The sequence below is a fragment of the Ranitomeya variabilis genome, chromosome 4, assembly GCF_051348905.1.
Source record: "Ranitomeya variabilis isolate aRanVar5 chromosome 4, aRanVar5.hap1, whole genome shotgun sequence".
NCBI classification, from domain to species: Eukaryota; Metazoa; Chordata; class Amphibia; order Anura; family Dendrobatidae; genus Ranitomeya; species Ranitomeya variabilis.
In genome coordinates, this window is record NC_135235.1 from 240967260 (window position 1) to 240984715 (window position 17456).

At 52.6% G+C, this 17456-nt stretch overlaps 1 protein-coding gene across 4 annotated transcripts in view; it reads right to left on the reverse strand.

Annotated features, from left to right (window-relative positions):
• Positions 1–1319: 1319 nt before the first annotated feature.
• The window catches only part of USP48 (ubiquitin specific peptidase 48), a 44918-nt gene continuing 28781 nt past the window's right edge, over positions 1320–17456 (reverse strand). For 2 of the 4 annotated variants that reach the window (XM_077260471.1, XM_077260473.1), the window contains 17 exons: positions 10543–10692; positions 7474–7674; positions 6141–6255; positions 5918–6051; positions 5716–5787; positions 5515–5639; positions 5316–5438; positions 5140–5201; positions 4375–4485; positions 3912–4030; positions 3405–3511; positions 3221–3325; positions 2843–3001; positions 1959–2084; positions 1825–1873; positions 1711–1737; positions 1320–1564 (listed from right to left, as the gene is read on the reverse strand). In XM_077260471.1, the coding sequence (XP_077116586.1) occupies positions 1542–1564; positions 1711–1737; positions 1825–1873; positions 1959–2084; positions 2843–3001; positions 3221–3325; positions 3405–3511; positions 3912–4030; positions 4375–4485; positions 5140–5201; positions 5316–5438; positions 5515–5639; positions 5716–5787; positions 5918–6051; positions 6141–6255; positions 7474–7674; positions 10543–10692 (1808 nt within the window). In that variant the 3' untranslated portion in view covers positions 1320–1541. Of the gene's footprint in view, positions 1565–1710; positions 1738–1824; positions 1874–1958; positions 2085–2842; positions 3002–3220; positions 3326–3404; positions 3512–3911; positions 4031–4374; positions 4486–5139; positions 5202–5315; positions 5439–5514; positions 5640–5715; positions 5788–5917; positions 6052–6140; positions 6256–7473; positions 7675–8600; positions 10036–10128; positions 10693–17456 lie in introns of those variants that run through there. The other 2 variants (XM_077260472.1, XR_013214685.1) reach the window with 2 other exon arrangements.

The window sequence follows — 17456 nt, forward strand, 5'->3', positions numbered from 1 at the left end:
ATTTCACGCGTTTATTTCTGTTAATGTTGATGATTATGGCTTACAGCCAATGAAAACCCAAAAGTCACTATCTCAGTAAATTAGAATAATTAACAATAAACACCTGTAAAGGTTTCCTAAGTGTTTATAAAGGTCCTTAGTTTGTTTCAGTAGCTTCACAATCATGGGGAAGACTGCTGACCTGACAGATGTCCAGAAGGCATCATTGACACACTCCACAAGGAGGGGAAGCCACAAAAGGTCATTGCTAAAGAAGCTGGCTGTGCACACAGTGCTGTATCCAAGAATAGAAGAAGAATGGAAAGTGGAGTGGAAGGAAAGTGTGGTAGAAAAAGAAGCACAAGCAACCGGGATAACCGCAGCCTGGAAAGGATTGTTAAGAAAAGGCCATTCAAAAATGTGAGGGCGATTCACAAGGAGTGGACTGCTGCTGGAGTCATTGCTTCACCACACACAGTGGTATCCAGGACATGGGCGACAAGTGTCACATTCCTTGTGTCAGGCCACTCATGACCAATAGACAATGCCATAAGTGTCTTACCTGGGGCAAGGAGAAAAACAACTGGACAGGACATTTTGGAGGAAAAAAGGTGCATCTAATAGTACAAAAAATATGATATTATACACTGCAGATGCCCAGGTTATAGCGGCACAATCCACACACCTGCATTACTGCAGCAGTCACCCATGTTAGACCGTGCGCTGCATTCACCAGGACGATCGCTCTTGGGACGGCGTCTCATCTGTACACTCCGCTTCTTTCTTGTGATCCCAGATTTGGGGTCTTGTTCCACCAGCAGTGATTGCTGGACCCCTTTCCATGTGCAGCGGACACGGCCCAGCCCCAAGCATGAAGACGTCACTCTCTGGGACATTTCTCTGTGCCTCCTGCTCCTTCCCCTCGGTGACTTTCCTGCAGGGCAGCACTCCTGACATACTCTGTGCTGCTCCTCCCCCCTAGGTGACTTTCCTGCAGGGCAGCACTCCTCTCCTGACATACTCTGTGCTGCTCATTCCCCTCTGTGCTGCTCATTCCCCTCGGTGACTTTCCTGCAGGGCAGCACTCCTCTCCTGACCTACTCTGTGCTGCTCCTCCCCCTCGGTGACTTTCCTGCAGGGCAGCACTCCTCTCCTCACATACTCTGTGCCTCCTGCTCCTCCCCCTCGGTGACTTTCCTGCAGGGCAGCACTCCTCTCCTGACATACTCTGTGCTGCTCCTCCTTCCCTCGGTGACTTTCCTGCAGGGCAGCACTCCTCTCCTCACACTCTGTGCTGCTGTGGAGGCCGCTTCCCCATATCAGGACACGGAGGCTGTGGATTAGCAGATCAGTCGGCTTTTAATGTGAGACAAGCAGCCTTAGAGGAGACTCAGAGCCCGTCAGCATGGAGGCCCCAGTGTAAACAAGTCACATACTAGATACACAGCGCCATCTATGTACAAAGTAGAGTCCGTCCTGTGCCGGCGTCAGTGCAATCTGCAGAGTAAGGCAACGCTCGGAGGTGGAGGCACCGCAGCCCCTGGAAGACCCCATGACCGGAGCTAGTGTCCCAGCAGCCCCGTACCTGCAACAAGAGGGAGAGTCACTGACACTGTGCCGCTGCTGCAGCTCTACCACCTACAAGCTGACTACACAGGGCTGCCATGGACAACAGAAGCATGGAGAGGACAACCCCCAACATTGCAATCTCCGTGACACCAGATACCTCACCTTTAAATCCTTCTTCTGGTAAACAAACTGCAAGAGAGAAGATCAGAAATCAGGGAAAGTCGGACAAGGCAAATCAGGGACTACTACTCCCATTATAGGTGCATGCGCCCTCACCTTGCATCACATCGTCCATGGCTGCATACTCTGCGATGGGCTCATCCGCCTGTGGTGGGAAACAGAGCCGCGGTTACACCCCGCTCCGCACAAGCAGGTGGCGACCGATGCAGACAGGAAGGGGTTCATTTTACCTTTAGTAAAATGACGCTCTCCGGGACGATCCCCAGCGACCCCAGGGTGGCGGCGTCCTCACTCAGAATCTTCCCATCCAGCAACAGGTTCTGATCAAAGGGGGCCACGGAGAAAGCGTGCATGATCTGCAAGAAGAGGCAGGGTCAGTAGCCGCAGCGCACAGCGCCCGGCAGGAGGAGGCCGCAGCGCACAGCGCCCGGCAGGAGGAGGCCGCAGCGCACAGCGCCCGGCAGGAGGAGGCAGCAGCAGCCCCCGGCAGGAGGAGGCAGCAGCAGCCCCCGGCAGGAGGAGGCAGCAGCAGCCCCCGGCAGGAGGAGGCAGCAGCAGCCCCCGGCAGGAGGAGGCAGCAGCAGCCCCCGGCAGGAGGAGGCAGCAGCAGCCCCCGGCAGGAGGAGGCAGCAGCAGCCCCCGGCAGGAGGAGGCAGCAGCAGCCCCCGGCAGGAGGAGGCAGCAGCAGCCCCCGGCAGGAGGAGGCAGCAGCAGCCCCCGGCAGGAGGAGGCAGCAGCAGCCCCCGGCAGGAGGAGGCAGCAGCAGCCCCCGGCAGGAGGAGGCAGCAGCAGCCCCCGGCAGGAGGAGGCAGCAGCAGCCCCCGGCAGGAGGAGGCAGCAGCAGCCCCCGGCAGGAGGAGGCGGCAGCCGCCCCCAGCAGGAGGAGGCAGCAGCCCCCGGCAGGAGGAGGCAGCAGCCCCCGGCAGGAGGAGGCAGCAGCCCACGGCAGGAGGAGGCAGCAGCCCACGGCAGGAGGAGGCAGCGGACAGCATCCGGCAGAGGAGGCAGCAGACAGCATCCGGCAGAGGAGGCAGCAGACAGCATCCGGCAGAGGAGGCAGCAGACAGCATCCGGCAGAGGAGGCAGCAGCGCACCGTGGCCCCAGGCCCCTCACCTGGATCTTCAGGTCCTTCAGCGTCTGGTTGGCAGACACCAGCAGCGCCTTCTCGCCCCGCACCTTCCGGTGCCGCGTGCTCCTCCGGATCCCCGGCTGCTTCGGGTAGGCCGCCTGTCCTTGGATGGAAACCTTCTGCCTCTTGACTGCTCCATTGGCCTGAAGAGCGGGGGAAGGTTAAAGACCCTGCACACAACGGACCACCGGGGTCCAGAACTTCGGATCACATCAATCATTATGACGTGTGGAGACAGCAGAGAATCTGTCACATGATACAATGATGGCACAAACCCCCAACCACAGATCGGGGACCCCCCACTACCCTGCCGACAGCACTGAGGGCCACAAGGCAGGGCCCCCCAGCCTAGGCCAGCCCACCTGATTAAAGTCGGGGTCGTTCTCTCCTTCGGGTCGAGGTTCCTCTTTCTCCTCTTCTGGGTCTGAACTGCTAACGTTTAGCTCAGGGGCCGCTTCCTTCACTACCTGCAAATAGTGAGGGTACACATCACGGGGGCACATCGGCTGCAGCCCCCCACGTTATAGGCTGAGGTCACCCACTTACCTTCTTGCTATCCACCACTTTATGGACGTAGATGGTGGCCTGTGCGTATTCCCTCAGGTCCCGCTCCTGCTGACACAGAAGACCCTCCCGACACTCAGGACACAGCTCTGACGGGGATCAGAGGACATGGTGGTCAGGAACGGAGACCCCCACCACAGGAGACACCAGGGTCCCCCCATCACAGAACACCCCCCACCACCACAGGAGACACCAGGGACCCCCCCCCCCACAGGACACCCCCCCCCACCACAGGAGACACCAGGGTCCCCCCCACCACAGAACATCCCCCACCACCACAGGAGACACCAGGGTCCCCCCCACCACAGAACACCCCCCACCACCACAGGAGACACCAGGGTCCCCCCCACCACAGAACACCCCCCACCACCACAGGAGACACCAGGGACCCCCCACCACTGGACACCCCCACCACTGCAGGAGACCCCGCACAGCACACATTGCAGGAGACCCCCCTCACCATGTAACCCTGCAAATGTTAAAACAAACCGGGCTCAGACACGTAGAGCGCAGCCGCGTCCTCCACCGTTCGGGAGATCCTGATCGTGTGATCGACGATGAAGAGCTTCTGTATAACTTCCCATTCAGCCGGCCAGAGGAGAGCGAAGCTGGGAGCAGAAGTCACATGTGACCCCAGCATCACAGCAAGACCACCCCCGAGCATCTGCACACGTATACCACACCCTGCATTATACCCCAGAGCTGCACTCACTATTCTGCAGCTTGTCCCCCGCCTGTTACATGACAGCACAGAGTCCCCACATCATCACTACACCTGTCATGTGAAGTGGACACTCATTTCCCCTCTGCGTTACAGTAATGGAGGAATCCACAAGCTGCTGACGGTATCCAATACCAGCAGAATTATGCTTCCAGCTCCGGAGCAGAGTATGAGGTGTAACCTTGGGGGTCAGCAGCATCCCACCCTTCCCGGCACATGATGAATACTCACAGCTTGGAGTCTTCCTTGGTCATTGTGGAGAAGGAGAACATGAGACCCCCGTGTGGGCAGAGGAGGAGTTTATTGCCCAGGGACTGCACCGGGCCACACTTGGTCGGCCTCCTGAAGGAAACATACAGAGTTAGGAACCCCCGGAGGCCGGCACGCCCCGCTCAGCCCTTGGAGGCCGCCGCACCGCTCAGCCCTCGGAGGCCGCCGCACCGCTCAGCCCTCGGAGGCCGGCACGCCGCCACCGCCCCCGGAGGCAGCCCTCAGCGGCCACCACCCCGCCCAGCCCTCAGAGGCCGGCACGCCACCACCCCGCTCAGCCCTCGGAGGCAGTCACCCCGCTCAGCCCTCGGAGGCCTGGCACGCCGCCACCCCGCCCAGCCCTCGGAGGCCAGCACGCCGCCACCCCGCAGCGGCCACCACCCCGCCCAGCCCTCAGAGGCCGGCACGCCACCCAGCCCTCAGAGGCCGGCACGCCACCACCCCCGCTCAGCCCTCGGAGGCCGTCACCCCGCTCAGTCCTCGGAGGCCGGCACGCCGCCACCCCGCACAGCCCTCGGAGGCCGGCACGCCGCCACCCCGCACAGCCCTCGGAGGCCAGCACGCCGCCACCCCGCACAGCCCTCAGAGGCCAGCACGCCGCCACCCCGCACAGCCCTCAGAGGCCAGCACACCGCCACCCCGCACAGCCCTAAGAGGCTGGCACGCTGCCGGCACGCTGCCACCCCGCTCAGCCCTCGGAGGCCGGCATGCTACAGCCCCGCTCACCTTATAAACTTTCTCCACTCCTCCACGAAGAACTGGGAGACTATGTACAGCTCGGAAGTCTCCTGTGTACACAGAGAGCAGTCAGATGCCGGCGGCAGAGAGTGCCCCCGGTGCACACAACAGAGCAGTCAGGTGTCGGAGAGCGCCACCCCCGCTGCACACTATGGAGGACCTACCTGGGGCCAGCTGCCTCCGCATGGGCGGCTCTTGTCCTGGAAGAGGTTGGGCAGTGCCAGCTTTTGCTCATACGCCATCTTTTTATGCAGGGCGTCATTCCTTTCCCCTTCTTGTTCCAGAACCTACAAAAACCCATCAATATATTGGGGTCTCGGCAGAACCCCAGTAAAAACGCTGTGGTGGTCCTGCAGCCGGTACCTGGCACTGGAGGCACGGCTCCTGGTCGTGTCTGAACTCCGGGGCGGTGGGGAAGTACTCCTTCAGCTTCACCCAGGTGGCCTCCGACACCAGCCTCCTCTCACTCTCCGACATGCACAGACCACCTGAGGGGGAGAGCCATGACTGCACACAAGGCGCCATATGATCAGAAGCCCCCAGTGTGAAGGCTCTGGGACTTACCGTGTTGGCAGACTAGGTCTTCATTGAAGCCGGTGTCTGCATCCTCTTCCCTCTTGTCCTCCAGCAGCTCTTCTGTAGATAGAGACAGATTGGGTGGGCCGACCTCGCCTCGCCGGGGTGGGGTGTGTGAGGCTATAGTGTAGGGCCAACTGAGGGGAAGGGAAAGGGACAACCGCCACGCGCCGGGGGACTGGTATTTTACCTCTTTTGGGGGCGCTGCCGTTCATCTTCACATCCCCGTGTTCACATTCATCCTCTTGGTGATGGCCAAGCTGTTCGGTTGCCAGCTGCCGCCATCGTCGCAGTGACGCTTTCCCTATCCAGAAGCCCTCCTTGCTGGGAAACAGAGGGGGATTGGTAAGAAATGGCCCCCACCTGGCACCTGCGGGGGTGCTGCACTCACCTGTGGAGGGCGCTGCACTCACCTGCTCATGGTCACCTTCACCATGTTGGCGATGCTCTTGTGGTCTTCATTCAGTTGGTTTTTCAGTCGCAGGACTCGGCAGCGCTCCACCACACAGTCCTTACATAGGGAGTCAGCTGAGGAGAGAAGCCCCCGTAAATGAGGAGCCTTAGAATATTTCCTCTGGAGGGTCTGCTGGCCTCCAGCGAGTAAATGTTATCATAGGGACAGGAGGACGACTGCTGATAGAGGAGGCAGCCATCACACAGATTGGGTCGGATGTGTGAGCTCCACTCCACGTGGTGGCAGCACCGGCCCATGTGGACATATCCCCTGTAGCAGAAGCCCCCCAGGCCCACGGCGACAGGAGGGCAGAGGCGAGACCTGGCATCTCAGCTAACAACCAGACACACGCCACGTCAGCCATGGGGTCTACAGGAGGAGTGTCACGTATCCTCTCTCAGCACGTGACTTGGGGTTGCGCCTGCAAGGGTTAATCTATCTCCCCACTCTCAGTCCAGCATTCAACCTCTGTCCTATGCTGTAATGGGAGCATAAATCACACACAGACCCAGGCCACACACCCGCTCATACACGCTGCCACCACTCACCGAATACACGGGCGATGAGTCCCGGAAATATTAATACTACTACTGTCTGCCAATCATAAGGATCACACACCTTAGGCTATGGATTCTTTAGAGCATACAAGGTTCAGACTTATTAAAGTTTTAAGCTTTAATAGAAAAGGCACAGTGCTTACAATAAAAGGTATAAAAATATGGTAATTAAATAGTGACATACAAATATGCAAAACAGTTATAAAAACAAAGGGAGAAAACTTAGAAATATCTGAACTTTGCAGTCCGGCATTCTGCTCCCTGAGGGGGGGATGAATATGGAATGGATCACATCAGCTTGGCTGCTCCTCAGTCTGTGAACATGTTTCTATGTGTGTAGGACTAATTTATAAAGTCAACCCGGAGGCCAAAATTTCTAGACCAGCCTCTTGGGTTAATATTATAATTGCTGGTTTGTGATTGGATCCCGGCTATTTTACCAATGAATACATTATTTTCTTTGAACCTATTTGTGTGACCTTTCTCATAGTAAATAGTGTGGGGCTTCAATTGGTGTGTCTGCTCAAAGGAGTCAGAATGTGTGAAATGTTTCCACTTGTGTGTATTCAGAAGATCCCCCCTGGGGTGACTGGAGACCAGGAGACGGCCTGCTCAGGATAACATGGGTCATGACCTTTGTGAAAAGCTGCAGCCTAGGACAGATGCTAAGTTACTGCTGGTCATATATCCATACATATTCCACTACAGGATGTATAACCCTCGCGGGGGGCTCACCCTTAAGACGTGGCCCGCCATGGTATCTCTTATAGAAGACCTCCGCCGCGTACTCGGAGATCCTCTTCATGAGGGAGATCTTGTCGGGGTGCAGCCGGCCATGAGGACACAGGTACTTGGAGTTATCGATGGGTTTGGAAGGCGTAGATTCATCCAACCATTTCTGGAGCCATTCAAGAGGAATGAAATCGTAGGCTTTATCTGAGGAGAAGCAGAGGACAAGGGCGGAAAATGTAACCACGCCGCCGACCTCCGAAACCATCAGCAAGACAATGAAATGCATGAAAACTGTCACCAAGGATGAGACTGAGGCTGGGATCGGGCATGGGTGCGAGGGCGTCTGCAGAGAAGAGGCGGCCGAGGCGGTGCCATGGGTTTGTCTATTGTAAGTGGCTGCACGACCATCTGAAAAAGGAAACTGCAGAAAGCCACAGCTGTCACACTGAGAAAACCACATCTGAGTAGTCGCCTCCCTGCAGACGTCGACCCAAAGACGCTGCCCCGCAGACGCCCGAGCAGTCACCTCCTCGCAGACACTGACCAAAAGACACTGACCTGCAGACGCCCGAGCAGTCACCTCCTCGCAGACATCAACCAAAAGACGCTGCCCTGCAGACGCCCGAACAGTCGTCTCTCCGCAGTCGCCTCCCCGCAGACATCAACCAAAAGACGCTGCCCTGCAGAAGCCCGAGCAGTCACCTCCCCACAGACACCGACCAGAAGACACTGCCCTGCAGACGCCTGAGCAGTCGCCTCCCCGCAGACATCAACCAAAAGACGCTGCCCTGCAGAAGCCCGAGCAGTCACCTCCCCACAGACACCGACCAGAAGACACTGCCCTGCAGACGCCTGAGCAGTCACCTCCCCGCAGACACCAACCAAAAGACACTGCCCCTTAGACGCCCGAGCAGTCGCCTCCTCGCAGACATCAACCAAAAGACACTGCCCTGCAGACGCCCGAGCAGTCACCCCCCCTTAGACACCAACCAAAAGACACTGCCCTGCAGACACCCGAGCAGTCACCTCCCCGCAGACACCAACCAAGACACTGCCCCGCAGATGCCCGAGCAGTCACCTCCTCGCAGACATCTACCAAGACACTGCCCCGCAGACGCCCGAGCAGTCGCCTCCTCGCAGACATCAACCAAAAGACACTGCCCTGCAGACGCCCGAGCAGTCACCCCCCCTTAGACACCAACCAAAAGACACTGCCCTGCAGACACCCGAGCAGTCACCTCCCCGCAGACACCAACCAAGACACTGCCCCGCAGATGCCCGAGCAGTCACCTCCTCGCAGACATCTACCAAGACACTGCCCCGCAGACGCCCGAGCAGTCGCCTCCCCGACCCAAAGTCGCTGCCCCGCAGTCACCTCCCCACAGATGACAACCAAAAGACGCTGCACCGCAGTCACCTCCCCGCAGACGCTGCCCTGCAGTCGCCTCCTCGCAGACGTCGCCTAAGCAGTCACCTCCCCGCAGACACCGCCCTGCAGACGCTCCTTGGACAAGAGCAAAGTGTAGCATAAATGTTTGGAAACCATCAAGGAGGCGCAGAACAAAGATAACACAAGACTGTAAATATGACTACACCCCGAGGAGTGGAGAGATGAGGAGAAATTGATCACTGATCCTGAGCCCAATCACAGGGGTAAGGGCATTCCTGTCAGCTTTACACAACTGTGCACGTACAAAGCACGACCCCACCCATCGCCGGAGAGCCCCCTTACTGTCAGTCACACCGCTGACATCATATGGGAAGAACTCAGGAGTCAGTGAGATGCTTCACCTCATGTCTGGAGGATACATGAAATCCCAAGAGACTATAGAACAGCACCATCACTATCAGCTCAGAGGGGATCCAACACCAGGGACCCTTCAATCAGCCGATACCAGGCCCCTCAGGATGTATCAGGGCCTTCCACACACGGGGGGGTCCAGACACCATGTCCATCCATCCGGCCTTCCACACACACAGAGGGGGTCCGTAGAAGGTGTCCGTCCATCCACACAGAGGGGGTCCGGACACAGTGTCCGTCCATCCAGCCTTCCACACAGAGAGGTCCGGACACCATGTCCATCCAGCCTTCCACACACAGAGGGGGTCCGGACACTGTGTCCATCCAGCCTTCCACACACAGAGGGGGTCCGGACACAGTGTCCATCCATCCGGCCTTCCACACAGAGGGGGTCCGGACACTGTGTCCTTCCATCCAGCCTTCCACACAGAGAGGGGGGTCCAGACACCGTGTCCTTCCATCCGGCCTTCCACACAGAGGGGGTCCGGACACAGTAACCATCCATCAGGCCTTCAACACACAGAGGGGGTCCGGACACAGTGTCCATCCATCCAGCCTTCCACACACAGAGGGGTCCGGACAGTGTCCAATCATCAGGCCTTCTACACACAGAGGGGGTCCGGAGGCGGTGTCCGTCCATCCGGCCTTCCACGCATAGAGGGGGTCCGGAAACCATGTCCATCCATCCAGCCTTCCACACACAGAGGGGGTCCGGACACAGTGTCCATCCATCTGGCCTTCCACACAGAGAGGGGGTCCGGACACTGTGTCCTTCCATCCAGCCTTCCACAAAGAGAGGGGGTCCGGACACCGTGTCCTTCCATCCGGCCTTCCACACACAGAGGGGGTCCGGACACAGTAACCATCCATCAGGCCTTCAACACACAGAGGGGGTCCGGACACAGTGTCCATCCATCCAGCCTTCCACACACAGAGGGGTCCGGACAGTGTCCAGTCATCAGGCCTTCTACACACAGACGGGGACCGGAGGCAGTGTCCGTCCATCCGGCCTTCCACGCATAGAGGGGGTCCGGAAACCATGTCCATCCATCCAGCCTTCCACACACAGAGGGGGTCCGGACACAGTGTCCATCCATCTGGCCTTCTACACACAGAGGGGGTCCAGACACAGTGTCCGTCCATCTGGCCGCACACAGAGGGGTCCCCACCAATCTGATAATGAACTGGCAGCATATGAAGTCAGGAGAGCCCCGGACCCCTGGCATCAGTACAATCACACAGCTATGGAAGTAATAAAATGTCTTACAGACCAGCTCCTGCAGGTAACCTCTGGTACAGCTCCTTCACCTCTTCATGTTTGGCTTTTCCCTTGTCCACACTCTCTTTCCGCATTTCGGACATTTCTACGCACCACTCCTCAAACTTGCAGTTATCCAGCTCCACCAATTTTTGGAGGAAAACTACAAGACGAGACAGACGGGAACAACAGGCGTTAATCTGCGTCCTCTCCCTATGCATGAGTAGCACAGAAGTGGTAGGGGAAATGTCCGCCCCGCGTCCATCAGCAGTGGTGGAGGTGACGGATCAATGTAGTCAGGGTAAATGTCCGCCCCGCGTCCATCAGCAGTGGTGGAGGTAACGGATCAGTGTAGTCAGGGTAAATGTGCATCCCGCAGCCGAGAGCAGTGGTGGAGATGACAGGTCGGTGTAGTCAGGGAAAATGTGCGTCCCGCGGCCGTGAGCAGTGGTGGAGGTGACGGATCAGTGTAGTCAGGGTAAATGTACGTCCCGCGGCCGTGAGCAGTGGTGGAGGTGACGATCAGTGTAGCCAGGGTAAATGTGCGTCCCGCGGCCGTGAGCAGTGGTGGAGGTAATGGATCAGTGTAGCCAGGGTAAATGTGCCTCCCACGGCCGTGAGCAGTGGTGGAGGTGACGGATCAGTGTAGTCAAGGTAAATGTATGTCCCGCAGCCGTCAGCAGTGGTGGAGGTGACGGATCAGTGTAGCCAGGGTAAATGTGCGTCCCGCGGCCGTGAGCAGTAGTGGAGGTGACGAATCAGTGTAGCCAGGGTAAATGTGCGTCCCACAGCCGAGAGCAGTGGTGGAGGTGACGGATCAGTGTAGTCAGGGTAAATGTGCATCCCGCAGCCGAGAGCAGTGGTGGAGGTGACGGATCAGTGCAGTCAGGGTAAATGTACGTCCCGCGGCCGTGAGCAGTGGTGGAGGTGACGGATCAGTGTAGCCAGGGTAAATGTGCATCCCGCAGTCGAGGTGACGGATTAGTGTAGTATCCCACCACTGTACCGTAACATCAGGCCGCTGTGGTTGGGACGCTGCATAAATACACAATGTGAAAACTGCAGCAATTCCCGATTGTGGGAACGTACCCTGACTGTTTTGAGATGAGGGGTGTCAGGATTTTTTTGTCTAATGGGATTTAAAGGTAACAGAGGAAAGTGACAGTAAAGTAGTGAGAGCAGCAGCCGGACTCCAAAAGGTGGGTGTAGATATTAATTATAGTCAGAGATGTATGTATGTATGTATGCATGCTCATCCCATCACATATGTAGAGAAGCGGTGCCAAATATATTGCTTCAATGTATGTCCAGTAAAGACAGTGGCATGTGAAAGTCTGTGCACCCCTGGTCAAAATTCCTGTAATTGTGAACAGTGAAGCAAGTTGAAGATTACATGATCTAAAAAGGTCTAAAGTTACAGATGACTCATTTATTTTGTATTTTAGGACAAGATATAATATGTAATAAAGAGGAAGATGGATAGTCACAAGCCATCAAACAAAGAAGAACTGCTGACATTGTACCAGGAGTGGCATAAAGGTACCGTCACATTAAGCGACGCTGCAGCGATATCGACAACGATGCCGATCGCTGCAGCGTTGCTGTGTGGTCGCTGGAGAGCTGTCACACAGCTCTCCAGCGACCAACGATGCCGGTCCCCGGGTAACCAGGGTAAACATCGGGTCACTAAGCGCAGGGCCGCGCTTAGTAACCCGATGTTTACCCTGGTTACCATTGTAAATGTAAAAAAAACCAAACAGTACATACTCACCTTCTGATGTCCGTCAGGTCCCTGGCCGTCTGCTTCCCGCACTGACTGCGAGCGCCGGCCGGCCGTAAAGTAAAAGCAGAGCACAGCGGTGACGTCACCGCTGTGCTTTACGGCCGGCCGGCGCTCACAGTCAGTGCGGGAAGCAGATGGCCAGGGACCTGACAGACATCAGAGGGTGAGTATGTAGTTTTTTTTTTTACGTAAACATCGGGCTACTAAGCGCGGCCCTGCGCTTAGTAACCCGATATTTACCCTGGTTACCATTGTAAAACATTGCTGGCATCGTTGCTTTTGCTGTCAAACACGACGATACACGCCGATCTGACGACCAAATAAAGTTCTGGACTTTCAGCAACGACCAGCGATATCACAGCAGGATCCAGATCGCTGCTGCGTGTCAAACACAACGATATCGCTATCCAGGACGCTGCAACGTCACGGATCGCTATCGTTATCGTTGCAAAGTCGTTTAGTGTGAAGGTACCTTTAGGTCACCCAGGAGCAGTGTCAGAGACTGGTGGGAAGCTGCCAAGACGCAGGAAAGCTGGGATTAACAATCATGGTTATTCCACACAATATTGATTTCTGAACTCTTCCTGAGCTAAAATATTAGTATTGTTGTTTCTAAATGATTATGAACTTGTTTTCTTTGCATTATTTGAGGTCTACAAGCAATGCATTTTTTGTTATTTTGACCATCTCTCTTTTTCAGAAAAATACAAAATGTATTGCTTGGAACTTCAGAGACATGTTGTCAGTAGTTTATAGAATAAAAGAACAATTTACATTTTACTCAAAAATATAAAGAGGAAAATCAGACAAACTGAACATTCTGCAGTGGTCTCTTCATTTTTGCTAGAGCGCTATAGCTATATATAATCTTCATCTTGTTCATTGTAAAAGTTACAAAAAGGAAAAAGTGCTGATGCACAAGTCTGTGCACCCTGCATGGTTAGTACCTAGTTGTGCCCCCTTTTGTAAGTGTGGTGAAAGATCTATATGTGTAGTGACATGTCTAGGGAATTGTCACGTATCCCTACTCCGTGGTGTCACTTATTCGTCACGTGCCTGCTCTCACACGTGACTTGGGGTTGTGCCTGCAAGGGTCAATCTATCTGCCCACTCAGTCCAGCATTCAACCTCTGTCTTATGCTGTAATGGGAGCATAAATCACACACCGACCCAGGCCACACACCCGATCATACGGGCTGCCACCACTTACCGAATACATGGGCGATGAGTCCTGGACTAATAATAATACTAATAAAAATATGTCTATCACTCATAAGGCTCACACACCTTTAGGCTATGGATTCTTTAGAACATTCAAGGTTCAACTTGTTAAAGTTTTATACTTTAATAACAAAAGGGTCAGTGCTTACAATAAGAAAAGGTATAAAAATATGATAATAAGAGGACAAACAACTTATGCAAAACAGTATCAAAATAAACAGGAGAAACTTACAGAAGTTATCTAACTGGTAGTTGCTTCTGCTCCCTGAGGGAGGACGAATGTAGATTGTATCACAACAGCTTCTCAGGCTGCCCTCACATGTGAACACAATTCTCTGTCTGCAGCCTAAATTTATAACTTTGGTCTGAGGTCAGGTTTCTAGACCGGCCCCTCAGGCCAATATCATAACTGCTGCCTGTTTGATTGGGCCACGGCCGCGCCTCCAATGAATATATTATTCTCTCTTGCGGAGAGGTTCTCAGGGATAGATTACCTCAGGCCGCAATTTAGCATCTCCCCTCCAAGACCTCAGAGGTGTCAAGTGTTCCTTTGTTCTTGGCCTTAGCCAGACCTCCTGGTGAGATCTGGAGACAGCATTTCTACTAGTTCCAAGGAAGTACCTATTAACTCCTAGGTGCGACTTGCCTTCAGGACAGATGTTACACTATCACTAGTCACACATATAACCCTAGACATATAGATAGATAAAGATAGATATATATACACATATTTCATCACAAACAATCATGGTTATTCCACACAATATTGATTTCTGAACTCTTCCTGAGGTAAAACATTAGTATTGTTGTTTCTAAATGATTATGAACTTGTTTTCTTTGCATTATTTGAGGTCTACAAGCAATGCATTTTTTTGTTATTTTGACCAATTCTCATTTTCAGAAAAATACAAAATGTATTGCTTGGAACTTCAGAGACATGTCAGTAGTTTAAAGAATAAAAGAACAATTTACATTTTACTCAAAAATATAAAGAGGAAAATCAGACAAACTGAACATTCTGCAGTGGTCTCTTCATTTTTGCCAGAGCACTATAGCTATATATAATCTTCATCTTTTTCATTGTAAAAGTTACAAAAAGGAAAATGTGCTGATGCACAAGTCTGTGCACCCTGCATGGTTAGTACCTAGTTGTGCCCCCTTTTGTAAGTGTGGTGAAATATCTATATATCTATATGTGTAGAGACATGTCTAGTGTTATATGTGTAACTAGCAGTAGTTGAACATCTGTCCTGAAACTGCAGGCCTCACAAAGGTCACAGCATACATCTCTTGAGAAGGCAGACTACTGTCTCCACTCTCGCCAGGGGGTCACGCTGGGAACCAAGAAAAAGGGAAACATTTGACACCACCTAGCTCTTTGAAGGGAGATGTCAATTACAGCCTGACACTATTTGTGAGAACTTTTAAACAGGGAATCTCAGAGCAAATAATATACACATTAGGGGAGCGGCCGTGGTCCAATCAAAAACAAGCAATTATGATAACCTGAGGGGCTGGTCTTGAAATCTGACCTCCAGAGTAAAGCTATAAATTAGGCCTGTATACATAGAATCGTGTTCACATGTGAGGGCAGCCTGAGACGCTGATTGTGGTGAAATGTGTATATATATCTATATGTGTGTAGTGACCTATGTCTAGGGTTATATGTGTGTCTAGTGATAATGTAACAACTGCCCTGAAGGCAAGTCGCACCTAGGTGTTAACAGGTACTTCCTTGGGATTAGTAGACATTGTGTCTCCCTCTCTCACCAGGAGGTCTAGCTAGAGCCGAGAAGAAAAGTAACATTTGGCACCTTCTAGGTCTTGGAGGGGAGATGCTAAATGCGGCCTGAGGTGATCTATTCCTGAGAACCTTTTCACACGTGTCTCAAAAGAGAAAATAATATATTAATTAGTAGAGCGGCTGTGCCCAATCAAACAGGCAGCAGTTATGATATTGACCTGAGGGGCAGTCTAGAAACCTGACCTCAGACCAAAGTTATAAATTTAGGCTGCAGAGAATTGTGTTCACATGTTGGGGGCAGCCTGAGAAGCTGGTGTAATCCAATCTACATTCGTCCTACCCCAGGGAGCAGAAAGCAACTACCAGTTAGATAATTTCTGTAAGTTTTTCCTGTTTATTTTGATACGGTTTTGCATTGCGAATGGTATTTTATCCATCCATCCATTTGTGTGCTGACTGCAAGTGTGAACTGAATCATATTTAGCAAGACTTTGCGAATGGTATTTTATCCATCCATCCGTGTGCTGACTGCAAGTGTGAACTGAATCATATTTAGCAAGACTTTGCGAATGGTATTTTATCCATCCATCCATTTGTGTGCTGACTGCAAGTGTGAACTGAATCATATTTAGCAAGACTTTGCGAATGGTATTTTATCCATCCATCCATTTGTGTGCTGACTGCAAGTGTGAACTGAATCATATTTAGCAAGACTTTGCGAATGGTATTTTATCCATCCATCCATTTGTGTGCTGACTGCAAGTGTGAACTGAATCATATTTAGCAAGACTTTGCGAATGGTATTTTATCCATCCATCCATTTGTGTGCTGACTGCAAGTGTGAACTGAATCATATTTAGCAAGACTTTGCGAATGGTATTTTATCCATCCATCCATCCATTTGTGTGCTGACTGCAAGTGTGAACTGAATCATATTTAGCAAGACTTTGCGAATGGTATTTTATCCATCACTCCTGTGTTTTCTTTTTTCGGTTTTTTTTCTGATTTAAGTGTTCAAAGCTATTTTTTTTTTTTTTCTTCTTTTGTCCAACTGCTTTATGGCCTTCCTCAGCATTGGTTGTTTACCATGCATAGTAATGCCTGCTCTGGCCTTATGCTAATTGGTTGATTGCTGATTGTGGCCATTTGGTTCCTGATGCTAGCAGTCACTCCATTCATATATATTTAGTATGTCTGGGATAGGACGCGTGCGGGTTCGCGTGTGCAACAGTTTAAAGTGCTTCGCAGTTAGACAATGGCAGTTGGACAGGGCAGGAGACAGGTAAGGTGCATAAGTTCTATAAACAATCATGCTTTTTGGTCAGTCAGGGTACGTTCACACAGGACTTTTTTGCTGCTTTTTTTTGCTGCTTTTTTTATGCTAATTTTCAGCTGCTTTTTACAGTACCAGTAAAGCCTATGAGATTTCAGAAATCTCATGCACACACGTTGGTTTTTTGTTTGATCAGTTTTTTCTGCTTTGCTGCTTTTTTTGGACATAGGGCATGTCACTTCTTTCAGCGTTTTTGCAGCGTTTTTTCACCCATTGACTTGAATGGGTGATGAAAAAAACGCTGAAAAAACGCATGTAGCATTATTTGCTGCGTTTTTTGTGCAGAAAATCATGGCCAGCAGGAAGGGATCTCACAGCCAAGAGCTTAGGGGTGTGGTTATTGAGGTGTGAAGAGCCATTGTGAGGTGTGAAGAGCCATTGTGAGGTGTCCTGTTTGTGATCTATTGTGAGGGAGTTCCTGGTAGTGAGGTGTGAAGAGCCATTGTGAGGTGTGAAGAGCCATTGTGAGGTGTCCTGATTGTGATCTATTGTGAGGGAGTTCCTGGTAGTGAGGTGTGAAGCGCCATTGTGAGCCATTGTGAGGTGTGAAGAGCCATTGTGAGGTGTCCTAATTGTGATCTATTGTGAGGGAGTTCCTGGTAGTAAGGTGTGAAGAGCCATTGTGAGGTGTCCTAGCAGCTGAAAATTGGCATAAAAAAAAGCAGCAAAAATCTGCAGCAAAAAAGTCCTGTGTGAACGTACCCAAAAAACGCACCAAAAAACGCACCTAAATTAGCATAAAAAAAAGCAGCAAAAAAGTCCTGTGTGAACGTACCCTCATACTACATTTTGCATTAATCATATCTATCTGCTTCTTATTTGTTTTTACTTCTGCTTTCTCACAAC